Raw genomic sequence first — 19,657 nt, 5'->3', positions numbered from 1 at the left:
GTCCTCTTCACAGGCCACAGGGGAACTTAAGCTCCAACACCTGGAGCACAGCACCTCCTCCCCCTCCTTCTTCACTGACCTTGGTGTCTGCAAGGCTGTTTCTCACTCCTCACTCTCCCAGCTACTGCTGAGCAGCAGGTTTTTCCCCTTTCTTAAATATGCTCTCACAGTGTGGTGGTTTTACTTTGCTGGGCATCTGAACTCCACCACAATCACTCTCTCACTCCCCCTCCTCAGAAGAAGGGGAGGAGAAGAAAGTATGGTGGAAAGAAAAAAAAAAGACTCACAGGTTGAGATAAGGATAATTTAATTAAAGGGAAAAGGACCAGGGGGAAAAAACAAGCAAAAGCCACAAGGAAGCACAGAGAGAGAGAAAAGAAATTATTCTCTACTTCCCATCAACGAGTGATGTTCGGCCACGTCCCGGGAAGCAGGGCCTCAATATGCACAGTGGTAGTTTGGGAGGACAGACATCTTCATAACAAGAGTCCTCCCTTTCTCCTTCCCCTTTCCACCTTTTATTACTGAGTGTGACATCATATGTTATGGAATATCCCTTTGGTTGGTTTAGGTCAGCTGCCCTGGTGATGTCCCCTCCCCACCTCTTGCCCACCCCTAGCCTGCTGGCTCTTGGGGAGGGGGGGTTGGAGGTAGTCTTGATGCTGTGCCACTATTGCTCAGCAGTAGACAAAACATTGGTGTGATACCAATGCTGTTCTAGCTACAGGTGAAGAGCACAGCACTGTATGGGCCACTGCGGGGAAAGTTAACTCCATCCTAGCCAGATCCAGTACACAGAGGCTCAAACAACATCGCTTATTGGCTCAGCTCTGGGCAGCGGCAGGTCACTTTGAAGACGGCTGAAACTGGCCCTTATCTAACATGGGGCAGCTTCTGGACTCTTCAAATTAGACAAATTAGAGAGATGGGCAATTGCCAACAATATGAAGTTTAACAAGAGCAAGTGCCATATTCTGAACCTGGGAAGGCACAACCCTGGTTATACATACAAACTGGGGGATGAGATGCTGGAGAGCAGCCCCGCAGAAAGGGATCTGGGGGTTCTGGTTGACAGCAAGCTGAACATGAGCCAGCAGTATGCCTTGGTGGCCGAGAGGGCCAACCGCCTGTTGTGATTGAGAAGGGAAGTGATCGTCTTGCTCTACTCTGTGCTGGTGCGGCCTCACCTTGAGTACTGTGTACAGTTTCGGGTGCCACAGTATAAGAAAGACATGAAGTTGTTAGAGAGTGTCCAAAGGAGGGCTACAAAGATGGTAAAGGGTCTAGAGGGTAAGACATATGAGGAGTGGCTGAAGTCACTTAGTTTGTTTAGCCTGGAGAAGAGGAGACTGAGGGGAGACTTCATCGTGGTCTACAACTTCCTCATGAGGGGGAGCGGAGAGGCAGGCATTGATCTCTTCTCTCTGGTGACCAGCGATAGGACCTGAGGGAATGTCTTGAAGCTGCGAGATAGGAGAGGTTCAGGCTGGATATCAGGAAAAGGTTCTTCACCAAGAGGGTGGTTGGGCAGTGGAACAGGCTCCCCAGGGAAGTGGTCATGGCACCAAGCCTGCCGGAGTTCAAGAAGCATTTGGACAACACTCTCAGACACATGATCTGTTTTTTTGTTTTAGTTTGTGGTTTTTTGGGTGGTCCTTTGGGGACTCAGGAGTTGGACTTGATGATCCTTGTGGGTCCCTTCCAACTTGGATATTCTAGGATTCTATGAAAATGTAGAAGTGGAAGCCAGTTCTTTTATGGTTTGATTACAACTACAGCAGACAGAATTTCAGTAACACACATCAGACAGCCAGCTGCATGTATCTATATTCTTGTCTGAAACAGAAATAAATAAACTTGATCTAGCAAAGATATTGTTGAATTTATAATCATCTGGTGCAAATAGTGATAAACCAGCATTAGTCCTGTGTTTAATTAAAGGAACTTTATGCTGCTGAAAGTCAAGATCACCATTCTGGTTTAACTTAATTCTCCTTGAACAGAGGAATTGCTACACATGAGATTCGTACCTTACCTTAATTTGAATTGATGTTTCAGTGTTGGACAAGGCTTTTGAAATATTTGCAGAGTGTTTACTCAACAGTACATAGTCTTACAAAAGTTTTGTTTACTTTTGTTCTTCAATTTAAGTTGAATTCAGCCAATAGAAGTACACTGAATATATGGATTTTTCTTAGCATACAAGTAAATCTCCCCCTGGGTGGAAACAGGAATTATTACTAGCTGCAGTGAGGATCAAGTAACAAGAATCTACTTTAAAATAGTTGAGTTATTTTAAAATGCAGAAGAAGGTTATTTCTCGGTAGCAAGCTACTTTGAGGCATTAGGCATCCACATAATTTGCTAATGTTTATTGAAAAAGGTCTTTGGCTGCCACACTTTAAGAAGTTATAGTGCCCATACTTAGTGATATCATGAGATGTAAATGATGCATGTGACTGTATCTGAGTGCCTGAAGTTCAAGTTTATGATTATGGTGAAGCAGAATTGTGATTTGTGGCTGTTAATTTTCAGTGATGTTTTTGCAACTGAATGGCAAGTCATGCTGTATACTGGGAAAAAAAGAATGACCTTCCAAAAACTGAGTCTGACACATGTAGTTGTCCCTCATTATCATGTGTGAAACAGTTGGCCAAGGCTGTCCTGATACAGTGCTATTAAAATTCACCAAGTTACATAAGGAATGTATTTGTTCATGAAAATATTATTTTTTCATTCAAATTTTATTCTCTTCTGCTCCTTGTTCCTTTTTCCATGTTTTGTTTATTCATTAGGCCTTCTCTCTAATCACTCCTTGTGCCTCCTTTTTTCCCTTTTGTTCCTTGTAACTTGATAATATTTCAACAGTCCTGGAAGACTGGTGCAAAATATGTTTTTAATTAGGCAAGGTAAACTGCATGTTCTCAGAGAAATATAGAAACACATGGCAACTCCCATTATTGATGTGCTTCTCTCCTTCATTCTAGGTGCGTTTAATGATCACAGATGTTGCAAGACACAAACTCCTTGTACTAAGTGGACAGTGCTTTGAAAACACAGGAGAACTCATTCTTCAGTCAGGGTCCTTTTCCTTCCAAAACTTCATTGAGATCTTCACGGATCAAGAGGTGTGTTCAGAAAAGTGTCTTCCATGTGCTGTTATGTGATGGCACAAGTTTCTAGAAAACTAAAAATGGCCCTCTGTTAAGTTAGAGTTAGCACTGATAGCTTGATGCTGATGCTCTTTACTCTTTAATAGAGGATTTCTTTCAAAACGTATTTTATTTACTTTAGCTTTGATGTAAATTGCTTAACAAAAGAACTACATTTTAATTTGGGGAATTAAAATTGTGACTTTGAGAAACAGAAAACCAAGGAACCTTTTGACAATGGAAGGAGATATCTTTGTGTTTAAAGTATACTTTTTTTTATCTAAGGTGCACTAACAAAGTCAAGCAAGATGTCACACTTCTTAATTTGGCTGCTCTGCAAAGCATATAGTTAAATAAACTATATGGCTGCATCCCTAGGATTTTAGTTTCCAAAATTAATTAGGAGAATTTCAGTGGAGGGAAACTTGAAAGTTTGGCACTGAAAAAGCAAAGTTTGCATGAGCTCCAGTGTGACCTTATTGCATCTATTTGTTCCTATTCTCAAAGCCTCTTTGTTCAGCATGTGGTTGTAGAGTTGGGGAAAGAATTGGATTCCTGCTCTCTGAAATGCATCTGACCCCTAAAAGTCACTATCAGTTCACAGTTACTTTTCTGTGAAACCGGAAACCCAAGCTCCTTGCATCTCTGGCTAATTAGTTAAACATAATTACTTTATGACTACATGCAAAACTAGGGGCAAATCCTACTGTTACAGCCATTTCACCAAGAGATTGCTGCAGTGGCAGGTGTCCAGGGGGTACCTCCCATGGGCTCTGAGGAGGCTCCCTTGGCTCATCTCCACTGGAACCATTAAATACTAGCTTTTAGTTCATCTTGGAACAGAAAAATAGCTCTTGATACTATGGCATAGAATTTCTTGTTTTCTGTGCCTTTATTTCAGCAGCTGTTTTTGGTACTGTCAAAATTAGTGGAGTCATTCTAGATTTTCACTTTTGTGGTCTGTGAGTTTAAAATCAAAGTATTAACAAGAGTATTTTTAATCCTAACATTTTTTTCTTGTTCTTTCTTTAGTCCCGACTTTATATATATTTTAATAAAACGGTATATATATATATTATCATATATTTATAAATATATGCACATATACACCTCACAGTCTCAGAAATACAAAAACTGTGACTCTTTGGATTTCCAAAGCAGCAAATCATTTCTTAGTGTTCTGAAAAACTGCCCTTCAGTCAGTCATACTAATCTCAGAGTGGTGCCAGCTTTTCAGGAGCAAGACTGCAGAAAGAACTGAAGTAATGATGGTGTCATGACATACAGCCCATGTGAGGAGGGGTGGGGAAGGCAACTGCCCCTGGGAGGATGCTGACCTCCTCCAGGCTGCAGGTATTCTGTGCCTGTTAAGAAGATGTGCTGTTTCCCTTAGGTATTTGGACAGCTCTTCTGGATGGACTGGGGCAGCACAGAGACTCTTGAGCCTATGGCAGAGATAGTGGCAGCTCTGGCAGCATTAGCTTCATAGCCCTCATCCCCTCTGAATATAAAAACTTGTACTATCCTCCTATAAAGAGAGAAGGAGGGAAGGGGGAACCTTGGAAAATACTGTGTGCTGGTATTAATTATTAAAAAATGAATCTACATGCATCTTCTTGTGTTTTTGTTTTAAAACCCTAGATTGGTGAATTATTGAGCACCACCCACCCTGCTAATAAAGCCAGCTTAACTCTTTTCTGCCCCGAGGAAGGAGACTGGAAAAATTCTAACCTTGACCGACACAACCTTCAAGACTTTATTAATATTAAACTCAACTCAGCTTCCATATTGCCTGAAATGGAAGGACTCTCTGAATTCACAGAGTATCTGTCAGAATCGGTAGAAGTACCATCACCCTTTGACATTTTGGAACCCCCAACCTCAGGAGGCTTTTTGAAACTCTCCAAACCCTGCTGTTATATTTTCCCAGGTGGAAGAGGGGACTCTGCACTGTTTTCAGTGCATGGATTCAACATGCTTATCAATGGAGGATCTGAAAGAAAATCTTGCTTTTGGAAACTTATCCGACATTTGGACAGGGTAGATTCCATTCTGCTCACTCACATCGGAGATGATAACTTGCCAGGAATCAATAGCATGCTTCAGCGAAAGATAGCCGAATTAGAAGAGGAACAGTCCCAAGGGTCTACTACCAACAGTGACTGGATGAAAAATCTGATCTCACCTGATTTAGGAGTTTTATTCCTTAATGTACCTGAGAACCTGAAGAACCTGAATCCTAACTTTAGAATAAAAAGTAGTATAGAAGAAGCTTGTTTTACTCTCCGGTATTTAAATAAACTGTCTATGAAACCAGAACCTCTTTTCAGAAATGTAGGAAATACCATTGACCCCATCATTTTATTTCAGAAAATGGGGGTTGGCAAACTTGAGATGTATGTGCTCAATCCTGTCAAAAATAGCAAAGAGATGCAATATTTTATGCAACAGTGGAGTGGTACTAGCAAAGATAAAGCTGAATTTCTGCTACCAAATGGCCAAGAACTAGACATTCCATTATCCTATTTTACCTCTGTCTCATCCCTGATTGTGTGGCATCCAGCTAATCCTACGGAAAAAATAATCCGAGTTCTATTTCCTGGAAACAGCACCCAATATAATATTCTAGAAGGACTAGAAAAACTTAAAGACTTAGATTTCCTTAAACAACCCATAGTTACACAAAAAGACCGAACTGTAAACATTGCTAGTCTGGCTGTGAAACAAGCAAAGCTGAAACAACGAACAGACAGCAAGGAGAGTCTCAAGCCTGCTGCAAAGACACCACCAAGCAAGATAGTCAGAAAAGAATCTAAAGAAACATGGGAGCCTGCAAAGCCTAGTCCAGCACTGGAAAAGACTCAGAAATTAGAAGGCAAAGAAAAAGTTCCAGTTAAAAAAGAGAAACCAGCAAAAACAGAGACCAAACCTATAGTGACAGAAAAAGATGGAACAAGTAAAGAAGAGCAAATAGTGAAATCTGAAACTCCTGAAAAACAAGTTACAGATGTAAAATCAAAAGTGGCAAAGGAGAAGACAGTGAAAAAGGAAGTCAAAACAAAACCTGAAGAAAAGAAAGAGGAAAAAGAAAAAACAAAGAAAGAGATTTCTAAAAAAGAGGAGAAAATACTCATCAAAAAAGAGGAAAAACACAAAAAAGAAGAGATCAAGAAAGAAGTTAAAAAAGATGTGAAAAAGGAAGAGAAGGAAAGTAAGAAGGAAGTAAAGAAAGATGCTCCACCAAAGGAAGCTAAAAAAGAAGCGAGGAAGGAAATTAAGAAGGAAGAAAAAGACGCCAAAAAGGACATCAAAAAGGTTTCTAAAGAAGCAAAGAAGACAACTGGTCCTTCAACTGAAGCCAAAAAGCCAGCAGCAAAGCCTAAATCACAAAAGAAGGAGGAGCCTGTTAAAAAGGAAGCAGTACCTGCTGGAAAGCCAAAGGAAAATGGAAAAATTAAGACTGTGAAGAAGGAGATCAAATTCAGTGGAGCACAAGCTGCCCTTGTAGCAGTTGGAACTGTTGCCACAACTGTAACAGTTCTAGCAGCTGCAGAAATTACAGCTAGTGGAAAACAACTTGAAGTGGAAAGATCCCTTATGTCTTCACCAGAGGATTTAACAAAGGATTTTGAAGAATTAAAAGCTGAAGAAGTAGAAACAATAAAAGAAACAAAACCTCAGATTGCATTCATAGAGGATGAACTGAAACTCACTGGCAAAGAACAAAAAGAGGCCTTTGATTCCCAAAAAGAAAAATTAGAAAATGAAGGACCTTCAGAGTCCTCTGATGAAGGTATAACTAACGCAGAGGCTGAGGGTGAGTGTGAACAGACACCCGAAGAATTGGAACCAGTGGAAAAGCACAGGGTTGATGACAATGAAAAGTTTAAAGATGAGGGAACTGGCTTGGCAGAATCATCTGAAGTGGAAGATTATGAGGAAAAGGCAGAGACAGAAGATGCTGAAGATCAAGGTGAAGATGAGGAAGAAAAGACATCATTGGACACCACAAAACTATACATGGAAGAAGCAAGAATAATGGAAGAGAGTTCAGAAGAAATAATGGTCAAAGAAGATGCTAACATTAAAGATGAAAAATATATTGAAAAGGCAGATTATGAGGCATCAGGTGAACAATGTGAAGAAGACGGGGAAGAAGCAGTAGAAAAGGCAGAAACTGAAGAAACTGAGGAAGAGGAGGAAGACAAAACAGAAGGCATCAGCGATAAAGAGGAGACTGAAAAAATAGAAGCTAAAGAAGATTATGTAATGTCTGTTGTAGATAAAGCTGCAGAAGCTGGTGAAGTTGAAGATAAATATGGCCTACTCATAATTACACCAACAAAATGCTCAGAGCCTCAGTCTCCAGCAGTTGAACTGGCCTCTCCAATCCATGATGAGACATTACCTGGTGATTCAGAAAGTGAAGCTATTGTTTCTGATGAAGAAAATAGAAATCAACCTGAGGAATTCACTGCTATTTTGGGTTATACACAGTCTACCATCGAAATACCTAGTGAACCAACTCCAATGGATGAAATGTCTACACCCCGGGATGTCATGAGTGATGAAACTAACAATGAGGACAGTGACTCAACTTATCAGGAGTATGCGAACATCACCAAGTATGAGGCATCACTGTACTCTCAAGAGTTTGGTAGACTTAAACTTTCTACACTTCTGGATGCTTTTAATGGATTATCTGAAGGAACCAAAACAGAGGCCACAGAAGGTAGAGACTATAATGCCTCAGCGTCTACCATCTCGCCACCTTCTTCATTAGAGGAAGACAAATTCTGCAAATCTGCATTCCAGGATGTATACTGGCAAAAAGAAAATGAAACCCAAGGCACTACTAAATTAGAAATCAAAGAAACCTGTTCAGAAAATGTTGGTGGAAAATGTAGTCCAGCCAAGAGTCCATCTGAGAATTTGTCCCCTCTATCACCAGTTGCCAAAACACCACTGAGTGAACGTAGTGTGAACTTTTCACTTACTCCCAATGAGATCAAGGTCTCGGCTGAGAATGTCCCCATTGCTACGTTGCCTGATGTACATCAAGAAGTTGCCAAAGAGCACTGTGCAAGCCTTGAAGATATAACATTAGAAGTAGTATCTCCCTCACAGTCTTCTGCTGGTAGTGCTGGCCACACACCTTATTATCAGTCTCCCACTGCTGAAAAATCCAGCCAGCTTCCCTCTGAAACCAGTGAAAAGTCAACAGAAGCTCCAGTTAGCTTTGAATTCAGTAAAGTCAAAGATGAGTCTTCAAAACCCATAATAAGCCCTATGGATGAACCTGTGCCAGATTCAGAATCTCCTATTGAAAAGGTTCTCTCACCTCTACGGAGTCCACCACTGATAGGTTCAGAGACCACTTACGATACATTTTTGAGCGATGATGTAAAGTGTCCCACCAGAGATTATGGAAGTCCCTCTAAGGGAATACCTGAAAAAGAAAAAACACCTGTTCAGATGAGCCCAGCTTCTGAAGGCAGCTCTGTGGGCCTTTGCCAAGAAAAAAAAGATGAAAAAAGCATGGAGTTTATGGTAATTAAGGAAAGCTTCAGCCTAGAAAGGAAAATGGAGGATACAGAACCCAGCAACTCCCAGTCTTCATTGGTCTTGGATGACCGGAAGTTAACAGGTGATCTCTCACCTACTCAAATAGATATCAGTCAGTTCAGTTCTTTAAAAGAAGACACCAAAATGTCAATTTCTGAAGGCACTGTTTCTGACAAGTCTGCAACTCCTGTTGATGAGGTCATAGCAGAAGACACCTATTCCCATATAGGAGTAGCTTCTGTCTCTACAGCATCTGTTGCTACTAGTTCATTTCCAGAACCAACTACTGATGATGTATCTCCTTTGCATGCTGAGGTTGGATCCCCCCACTCTACAGAAGTTGACGATTCCCTTTCAGTGTCAGTTGTACAAACACCAACAACGTTTCAGGAAACAGAAATGTCTCAGTCTAAGGAGGAGTGCCCAAGGTCTACGTCAATTTCTCCACCAGATTTCCCACCTAAAACCGCAAAATCAAAAACCCTTATGCATGATCACAGATCTCCTGAGCAGTCAGTAGAATTTGGCCAGGAGGCCCCTGAGCAGTCTTTAGCAATGGACTTTAGTAGGCAATCTCCAGAATATCCTACTGTAGGCACAAGTATACACCATATATCTGAAAATGGACCAGCAGAAGTAGATTATAGTCCTTCAGATATACAGGAGCCAACTTTTGCACAGATTTCCCCTGTGGAGCAGACATCTTACTCTCAGGAGAAGGATATTTCAGAAATTATTTCAGTTTCTCAAACTGAAGCTTCATCTTCAACTTCATCAGCTCATACACCTTCCCAGGTAACTTCACCACTGCTAGAGGAAACTTTTTCAGGTGCTGGTTCACCCAGAGATATGTCACTGCATTCTTCTTTTACCTCAGAAAAGGTACAGAGCCTAGGAGAAAGGCTGTTTCCAAAGTCTGACCCATCTCCACTAACTCCAAGGGAATCTTCTCCTCTATACTCTCCTAGTTTTCCAGATTCACCTCCTGTAATCACAGAAGTGGTTTCAGCTAGTTACACAGCTTCACTGTCACTGCAAGTGTCCTCTGACAAAGCATTTGGTAAACAGGCTGTCATATTACGGGAACCTCTAACAAAGCACAGCCCAGAACTTTTATTCAACCCAGAAAAAATAGGTTCAGCGATAAGCAGCAGGTCACCAGAAGAGCTTAGTTATTCTTATGAGGCCACAGAGAAAACTACTAGGTCACCAGAGGATATTAGCTACTCCTATGAGGCAGTTGGAAAATCTACTAGATCATCTCAGGCCACAGATTATTCCTATGAGAGAATTAGGAAAGCTACCAGATCACTTGATGCTATGGATTCTTCCTATGAGACAACAGGGAAAACCACTAAGTCACCAGAAGCCATTAGCTACTGCTATGAGACAACTGGGAGAACCACCAGGTCACCAGAGACCATGGCTTACTCCTGTGAAATAACTGGGAAAGCCACCAGCTCACCTGAAGTTAGTAGCTATTGCTATGAAGCAAGTGCACATTTTACTCCAGGAAAATCATTAGCAGAATCTTGTCAGGATGTTGATTTATGTCTTGTGTCCTCCTGCGAATATAAACATTCTAAAACTGAACTTTCACCTTCATTTATCAACCCAAATCCCCTTGAGTGGTTTGCAAGGGAACAGTTTCAAGATCAAGAAAAGCCATTAACTCAATCTGGGGGAGCCCATCCACCTTCTGGGGGAAAGCAGCAAGAGCGTCAGTGTGATGAAACCCCTCCTACATCAGTGAGCGATTCTGCCCCATCTCAGACTGATTCAGATGTTCCCCCCGAGACTGAGGAATGTCCTTCCATCACTGCAGATGCTAACATTGACTCAGAAGATGAATCAGAAACCATTCCAACAGACAAGACAATTGCATACAAACACATTGACCCACCACCTGTCCCAATTCAGGATCGCAGCCCTTCCCCTAGGCACCCTGATGTCTCCATGGTTGATCCAGAGGCTTTGCCAGTCGATCAGAATTTGGGTAAACCTTTGAAGAAGGACCTCAAAGAAAAGACAAAAACAAAAAAGCAGGGCACTAAGACCAAGTTGTCTTCTCCTGTTAAAAAAAGTGATGGTAAATCAAAAGAAGTGGCTTCACCAAAACCAGCTGTAAGAGATTCTTTAGACAAAATTTCCCAAACAGCTTCTCCAAAAAAGGAGTTTGTGGAGAAGAGAACCAAAAATATCTCTAATCCAGATGTGAAGTCCCAAGTGGAAGAGAAAGATAAGGATATCAAGAATGCAACAAATACAACAGCATCCAAGTCAGCAAAGACTGCAACCACAGGTAAAGGCAGATAGGATCTCCCTAGTGTTAAGATTTTCTTAGTTGTTTCAATGAAGTTAGGTTGTCTTTATGTCAGTTGAGAATGCAATTTACAGCAAACACCCAAAGAAAGTCCATGCTTTAAAAATAAATCCAGAGTGTAAAGGCTGCATTTAAATGAATGAAATATGCTGAATTAACTTTTGCAATCAGGGAAACTATATGCATCAGTTTGCTCAGATGTAAAGAATTAGAGTGAGTACATCAAATATAAAAAGATTAATACTAGCTGTCTAAATTAGTTAACCAACTAATAGAATTAAAAGTATTGCTTTTGTAGGTGAAGTGAAATTAGTAGTAAAGTGACCCATTTTATTCATTGTAAGAATCATGTAGGCATAATGCTCTTAACATAAACCAATTCATTTTAATTTTGTGAGAGGCAAAGGTGATATAGGACATTGGATGTGTTTATTACTTTGCTGGATTCTTTTTAAAGAGTATTTTAAAAATAGCAGTAAGAGCACTTTCAGTGAGCTAAGCATGTACATCACATAATCTGGTTAAAGTCTTATGCTATCAATGATGGCTAAACATATGGAAAGTTAATGTTATTTTGAATGACTGTTGTGTAGTCTAAGTAGTAATAAAATATGAATTATATCACTGAAGGAAGCATTGTGCTAATATGTTGTTTCTGGCAGATCTTGTTACAGAGCATTTTGAGGATACTTTGATTTTGCTGTTGTCATCAGGACTGATATTCTATTGAAAGCTTTTTACAAGACGCAAGTCTCGGATTCAGTACAAGCAAACCAGCATTCAGCTGTCTGTAGCTTCCCCATTTTCAGTGGTCTACTCTTCCTTTCATACACCATCATTTGCAGGTCTCTGTTAAGAGATGCTTTTCAAAGTAGTGGTGTAGTTCCTCATGCTGTACATTTCTCCAGCACTTTAGCTCTCTATTAGATTCTTCTTCCTTGAAGCATACTTCTCAAACATACACTAGAGCTTAAGACAAGGCTCTATTTGATATTGACATTTAGGTGTAAAATATAATGTCTAATACTTTATCCAATGTTGGTATTCACAGTTCAAAAGGTCTATCACAGACTTTTTATCACAGATGATCAAAGATTTTATAACATATGCAGTAGTTAAAATGCTCTAATTCAGGAAAACTTATCATATTATGATGCTTATTTGACATATTGCTCTCTGATGAATATCATCAGGTCATGTTAGACAATTGTAATGGACTTTCCTGGCCTTTCAATATGTAACCCTTAATAAAGTGTATTGCTCAGATAATTTAGTTTACCAAACTTCATACTCCGTAATTTCATGGAGAGGTTAATAAAACATAAATGGTGATCATCTAAATACAATTACTGATTGAATCCTGATTGTCAGGTCACTCTGTGATTCAATGTGTGACAAAAGCAGCTTTTTTGAAATATTTTTAGTGCTAGTGTTTAAACTTTGAACTTCCTTTTGACTGAAGCTCTTCTTAGAACAGGTACTACACTATGTATAGCAGCAAAACCACTCTTCCCCTTACTTTTTGCGACGTGGCTAATTTGTGTATGCAAATAAGGAACTAGCAGGCAAACAAATACTTGTTCTTAGTTCCCTGAAGCAATTGAATTAGGAAATTTCACTGTCCTCCCAAGTTCCTCTTTGCCCCTCTTTCTGCTCTCATGTAGTAGCTTCCTGATGCTCCTGTAAGACAGCCTGAAAATATCAACAGCTGCTATGCTGATACCCCAAATCTCAAGACTGCTTAAAATCTGCATGACTTCCTGTGTGATCCTAAGTTTTATAATCATGCATACCCAAGACTTTTGAAAAGCTGTGATTCTTAACTTGAAAAATAGAATCACAGAATCATAGAATGGCCTGGGTTGAAAAGGACCTTAAAGATCATCTAGTTTCAACCCCCCCTGCTCTGGGCAGGGTTGCCAACCGCTAGAGCAGGCTGCCCAGAGCCGCATCCAGCCTGGTCTTGAATGTCTCCAGGGATGGGGCATCCACAACCTCCCTGAGCAACCTGTTCCAGTGCCTCACCACCCTCTGAGTGAAAAACTTTCTCCTAATCTCTAACCTAAATCTCCCGTCTTAGTTTAAAACCATTCCCCCTTGTCCTATCACTATCAACACATATGAACAGGCATTCCCCCTCCTGTTTATACGCTCCCTTCAAGTACTGGACGGCCGCAATGAGGTCTCCCCGGAGCCTTCTCCTCTCCAAGCTAAACAAGCCCGGTTCCCTCAACCTTTCTGCATAGGAGAGGTGCTCCAGCCCTCTGATCATCTTAGTGGCCCTCCTCTGGACCCGTTCCAAGAGCTCCACATCCTTCTTGTGCTGGGGGCCCCAGGCCTGCACGCAGTATTCCAGGTGGGGTCTCACAAGAGCAGAGTAGAGGGGGGACAATCACCTCCCTCTCCCTGCTGGCTACCCCTTTTTTAATGCAGCCCAGGACATAGTTGGCCTTCTGGGCTGCAAGCGCGCACTGCTAGCTCATGTCCAGTTTCTCATCCAGCAGGACCCCCAAGTCCTTCTCCGCAGACTGCTCTCAAGTTCTTCTTCGCCCAGTCTATATAAATACCTGGGATTGCCCCAGCCCAAGTGCAACGCCTTTCACTTGGCCTTGTTGAACCTCATTAGGTTCTCATGGACCCACTTCTCCAGCCTGTCTAGGTCCCTCTGGATGGCATCCCTTCCCTCTACTGTATCCACTGCACCGCTCAGCTTGGTGTCATCGAGGGTGCACTTGATTCCATTTCCTATGTCATTGATAAAGATGTTGAAGAGCACCGGTCCCAAGACTGACCCCTGAGGGACACCGCTTGTGACCGGCCTCCACCCAGACATAGAACCGTTGACCACAACCCTTTGGCTGCGACCGGCCAACCAATTCTTTATCCACCTAACAGTCCATCCTTCAAATCCATACCTCTCCAATTTAGAGAGAAGAATGTGGTGAGGGACCATATCAAAGGCTTTGCTCAAGTCCAGGTAGATGATATCCATCACCCTTCCTTTGTCACTCCATCATAGAAGGTCACCAGATTGGTTAGGCAAGATCTGCCTTTGGTGAAGCTGTGCTGGCTGTCTCGAATCACCTCTTTATCTCGTGCATGCCTTAACATGTCTTCCAGGAGGATCTGCTCCATGATCTTCCCAGGCACAGAGGTGAGGCTCACCGGCCTGTAGTTCCCCGGGTCTTCCTTTCTCCCTTTCTTAAAAATGGGAGTAATGTTTCCCTTTTTCCAGCCACCGGGGACTTCACCAGATAGCCATGATTTTTCAAATATGATGGAGAGTGGCTCGGCAACCACATCAGCCATCTCTCTCAGCACCCTGGGATGTATATCATCTGGCCCCATGGACTTGTACACATCCAATTTCCTTAGGCAGTCCCAGACTTGTTCCACTGTCACAGTGGGACGGAATCTGCTCCTCTCACCCTCTCCTCGAGGTTCAGGGTCCTGACAGACATAGGATACTTGACCACCAGTGAAGACTGAGGCAAAGCACTTATTGAGTACCTCAGCTTTTTCCATATCTGAGGAAGCCAGTTCTCCCGTCTCGTTTATCAGAGGGGGAACACTCTCCTTGGCCTTTCTCCTCCTGCCTATGTATCTGTAGAACCCCTTCTTGTTATTCTTCACATCCCTTGCCAAGTTCAGCTCCATCTGTGCTTTGGCTTTCCTGATCCCATCTCTACACATCCAGACGACACCCCTGTATTCCTCCCAGGCTACACAACCCTGCTTCCACTTCCTGTACATTTCCCTCTTTTCCCTCAGTTTAAGCTGCAGGTCCTTGCTCAGCCATGCCAGTCGCCTGCCTCCTCTGCTTGATTTCTTCTGCTGGGGGATGGAGAGCTCTTGCACTCTCAGAAGGGTGTCCTTAAATTTTACTTACTTTACCTTAATTTACTGAATGGTAATTCAGTATTCATGGCCCTGCGTAGTAATTGTTGGATAATAATAGCATATTACTGGGAAAGGTTTAGTCAGTTGTTGGTTATGTGGTAGTGAGCTTTTATTGTATTGTATAGTTAGTTACATTTATTATTTTTTCCTCTTAGTACAGTCATAACTGGGATACAACAAATCTGGAAAGTGTCATTAGGAGGGTAATGCCATAACTGTTTCAGAGGACACAGAAGTACAGCTGTAGCTATGTAATGCTTAACAAACAGCAGCTATTTTAAGGAATATCACCTCAGCAATTATAACAGTAATTAGGAAATGCATGTTTTTAACCAGCCTATAACCAGATATATTCTTTTATTGTTTTATTTCCAAAGGAACTGGGAATACTAAGTTGGCAAAATCTACGGTGGTGCCTCCAGGACCTCCAGTGTATTTGGATCTGGTGTACATTCCCAACCACAGCAATAGCAAGAATGTCGACATTGAGTTTTTCAAGAGGGTGCGGTCATCCTACTATGTGGTGAGCGGGAATGATTCTACAGCCGAGGAACCGAGCAGGACTGTTCTAGACTCCCTGCTGGAGGGCAAAGCCCAGTGGGAGAGTAACATGCAGGTAAGCTCTTCACTAGTATTTCTACCTGGAACTTTAAACTTCTCTGGGAAGCAACTATGGGAAGCCAGAGCATTGCTGGAGTGGATGGCGACTGCTCGGGACATGGGATTTCCAGCCAGGGCACCTCGTTTCACCAATAATGTGAGAGGACACCCAAGTGAAGCACAGAGCTGCACCATACTCAGCCACTCCCCCATTTCTGGCCCATCTGACCTGTCCCTGGAGAATAAAACAGTTTGGAATTCCTGGTTTAGAGAGCCATTTAGCTGTTTCATGCTATTGCTATACCATATATGATCCAAGTTTGGAAACCTTGCAGTTTGTAGGTAGGAAAGAAAAGTGAATGTTTCATGATTTGTATAGTAATCACATACACTTGGAAACTTCTTGTACCTTTCCAACATGGTAAATAAATAAACAAAATATTTGGCCATAATCTGAAGAGCTATCAGTACAGACAACAGCCTGCTACTTCTCTGGAAAGCTGCATCTCAGCAGCTTATAGAACCAAAGCTGCTTCTTTACAGTCATTTCATCTTATTTACATATTTACTTATTTCCTTTTATCCATTCATTTACCTAAGTATTTATTGCATAAAGAGCCACTCTTTCCAAAAGGGAAACATGCTTGTTGGCCAGGACTTCTAACAGACATTTTTCTTATCAGTTGTTTCTGCTGTCAATTCCTGAGGAGTTATCCTGTTTTGTGTTGCAGGTGACCTTAATCCCAACCCATGACTCAGAAGTGATGAGAGAATGGTACCAAGAGACCCATGAGAAACAGCAGGACCTCAACGTCATGGTTTTGGCAAGCAGCAGCACTGTTGTCATGCAAGATGAATCTTTTCCCGCATGCAAAATTGAACTGTAAGAATGAGACCATGCACCACAACATTAAACTTTGTTTCCAGAAATTCTTCAGTTTGAAAACACCTTTTATAAAAATTCAACCCATCTATTTCAGCTGCTGAACTATATACCTGCCGAATGCTATACTGTGTCACAATGATGTAAGTCACTAATATTTTTCAGTCTTTGCTAATTACTAAGGGAAATAACAGTATTCCCACAGTAGGTTTCATAGCACTGTGACAGTACAGATCCAGTTTCATCTCCTCTGAATATTTGGAAAGCATGCACTAGCAACTCCAACTGACTTCTGTCAGATAGAGGCATTTGCCCTCTAAAGAAACACAAAGAGAGAGAAAGAGAGAGAGGGTTAGGAGGAGAAAGTAATAAAAAATTAGATCTGCTTTAGTCTCATGGCAACAGATGTATTGCTTGATGCAGTTTGCAGTTTTAAATTTGTATCAGTCTGAGCTATAGCAAAGGGGGTCCTTACTTTACAGAATTGTTAGCTGGAAAATAAGAAGCGGCAGAATGTGGCTGGGAAGGGATATACAACCTAAACTCTCATTAGCAGTTTTCCACTTTAATTTGAACTCTGCATACTGACATACCATAACAATCACAGGCCAAATATATACATAGTCTGAACCCATTCAGAATTTTAAAACCTTCCTTTCAACATGCAGAACTGTTGGTCTAAGGCATGCTCCCAGTGAAAATACACTTATGCCACTCAGAACTGACCAGTCCACATGCTTAACTGTCAACTGTTGATTGACTGAAGTAAAATATCAAAGCGGTTGGAAGTATATACAGTATACAATTTGCCTTAGAACGTGACTTGAATGTATAAAGAAACTTGCACTTATTTTTTACTGTTGAGACATCAAATTTATAAAACATCTGTGTAGGATCATAGTTACACCAGTAAAGTGTGAGTGTGCATGTATGGTACTAGAAACCTATCTGACTAGTCAAACAGCTTGGTGCTATGAATTACATATGTTAGTCATGTGTGCACTTCATTGATGCACCTGGACAGCTCAACAAGGCAAGGCAAGCATTTTTTCCAAAGTTTCTTTTGTATTGTGGAAGCAAGATTGAAGTGGTGTCCAGTATCAGAATTGCAAAACTTAGCAAAACATTCAGGATGATGAAAAAGGTTACCTGCAAGTCTGTACAGTATTCATCCTTCCTTGGTTTTACCTTGTTTTATTTGTTTAATTTAAGAGTGAATGTGGGAATAAATGTACAGAAACCTTTCTTTTAGTGCTGCATGAACTTTTAATAGATGAATTTTTAAAAAAAGTTTTAATTTACAGGAAAATGCAAAGAAAAAAAATTCAGGTAAAGGCAACTTTTTCTTAGTAGTTTTGTAAGACAAATGAATAATTTGTTTAAGGTTCTAGTAAGAATAGATATTGAGGTAAAATTTATTGAAAATAGTCAACTGCCAATACCTTGCAGTGGGGGGCACCCTGGTGGTAAAATTAACCTATTGATGATAACAGAAAACGGGATTTGAAATGTTGATTGCCTAATATTTACAAGGGTGTAGCCTACATTCTCAACCCTCACAAGATCTTGAAAAAAGATGCAATAAACTAAAACAAGTCTTTCCTTTCCTTTCCTTTTCCTTTCCTTTCCTTTCCTTTCCTTTCCTTTCCTTTCCTTTCCTTTCCTTTCCTTTCCTTTCCTTTTCCTTTCCTTTCCTTTCCTTTCCTTTCCTTTCCTTTCCTTTCCTTTCCTTTCCTTTCCTTTCCTTTCCTTTCCTTTCCTTTCCTTTCCTTTCCTTTCCTTTCCTTTCCTTTCCTTTCCTTTCCTTTTCCTTTCCTTTCCTTTCCTTTCCTTTCCTTTCCTTTCCTTTCCTTTCCTTTCCTTTCCTTTCCTTTCCTTTCCTTTCCTTTCCTTTCCTTTCCTTTCCTTTCCCCCCTTCCTTACCTTCTCTAGATTGCTTGCAGAGGAAACAGCATATAGAACAGTTCCATGATTTAAAATAGTTTGGATTTTTTTTTAACCTCAGAAGTTTTACCCCAGTAAAAACATATTGTTACATTGTAGAAGGTTTGTGAACTGGAATTTGAAGAATGTGCAAAAGCCTCCAAAATGGAGATATGTGCTGGTCTGTATGATTCACCATTATGGCTGGTATTAAGTTTCATAATGTAGTGGACGGACTATGACCTCATTTTATTTTATTTACTTATAATTTATTTCAAATTTACATTTTGTAGGATATTTTTATTTAATAGGCATATGTTTGCACTCCTAATTTTTGTGATTTTTTTTTTTATATACTGCTTTACGACTCTTTAAATGTGGGCTCTTGAGGCCTGTTTAATACTGTAAATTACTGTTTGTCAGTTGTTGGGATTTTCAATTTATTTTTAACATTATCTGTTTTTTTTGTGTGTCTCTAGCAATATTGCTTTATTAACCTTTTAAGTTGAAAAGAATAACTCAGAGTTGTAAAGAATAACCCAGAATGACTATGGCACAAAAAACAGATGGAAATGTATTGTGAAATTAAGCGTGTTTGCTGGGCTCATAATCATTAACTTAAAATTGCCTTTGTAATACATAGCCTTCAAAGGCCTTTCTGCAATTCTTTCTGTTTTGTCTACTTTCTTACATAGGTAAGAAAGATTTCAAACTTTTTGAGTGGGTAGGAACAGATTTTCTGATTTTCTGACAATATCTGAAATGTTTTGTACCTCTGCTTTGATAGAAAATCTCTTTTAAGTACAGCAGTGGTCCAGAGACTAATCTAACTTATGCCAATGTGAATCAGGAACAATTTCACTGCAATCAGAGAAGTTAGAGTCATTTGGTCCTACTGTAAATGAAATTAGAATCAAGCCTTAAATCTCCCCAAGTAAGTTTGTGATGACTCAAGCATTTGTTTTACTTTAAAAAAAAAAAAAGTAGTTAAAACCAATCTTAAAATGTACATTCATTTTTTGCTACTACAATAATATTAAAAACCCAGTCTGGCTCTTCTGAGGTATTGTAATGCCTGTTCCATCTATTCCCTTTTAAATGGCAACTGTGTCTGGGTGTAACACAGTGATGAACTCCTCCATTAGCTCCTTTTACCCTTAATGTCTTTCCTGCCTGTGGAACTGATCTAACTGTGCTCGTCATAATACTACACGATTAGCTTAGTAACAGTCATCAAAATGTACTGTGTGCATTAACAATGAGTGCTGTTGATCAGCATAGATTTCTAGGAGCATGGTTTGTTATTGATTA

General features: G+C 40.6%; 1 protein-coding gene across 1 annotated transcript in view; it reads left to right on the top strand.

Moving 5' to 3' along the window:
• The window catches only part of LOC125181591 (microtubule-associated protein 1B-like), a 66,309-nt gene extending 48,261 nt beyond the window's left edge, over window positions 1-18,048 (top strand). The window contains exons 4-7 of the mRNA XM_066987367.1: window positions 2,988-3,128; window positions 4,794-11,019; window positions 15,318-15,556; window positions 16,272-18,048. Coding sequence (XP_066843468.1) covers window positions 2,988-3,128; window positions 4,794-11,019; window positions 15,318-15,556; window positions 16,272-16,427 — 6,762 coding nt within the window. The 3' untranslated portion in view covers window positions 16,428-18,048. The remainder of the gene's footprint in view (window positions 1-2,987; window positions 3,129-4,793; window positions 11,020-15,317; window positions 15,557-16,271) is intronic.
• The last annotated feature ends 1,609 nt before the right edge of the window (window positions 18,049-19,657 follow it).

The sequence above is a fragment of the Anser cygnoides genome, chromosome W (assembly GCF_040182565.1).
Source record: "Anser cygnoides isolate HZ-2024a breed goose chromosome W, Taihu_goose_T2T_genome, whole genome shotgun sequence".
NCBI classification, from domain to species: domain Eukaryota; kingdom Metazoa; phylum Chordata; class Aves; order Anseriformes; family Anatidae; genus Anser; species Anser cygnoides.
The sequence above is the reverse complement of the archived record's forward strand: the minus strand, read 5'-3'. Positions and strand labels throughout refer to the sequence as shown.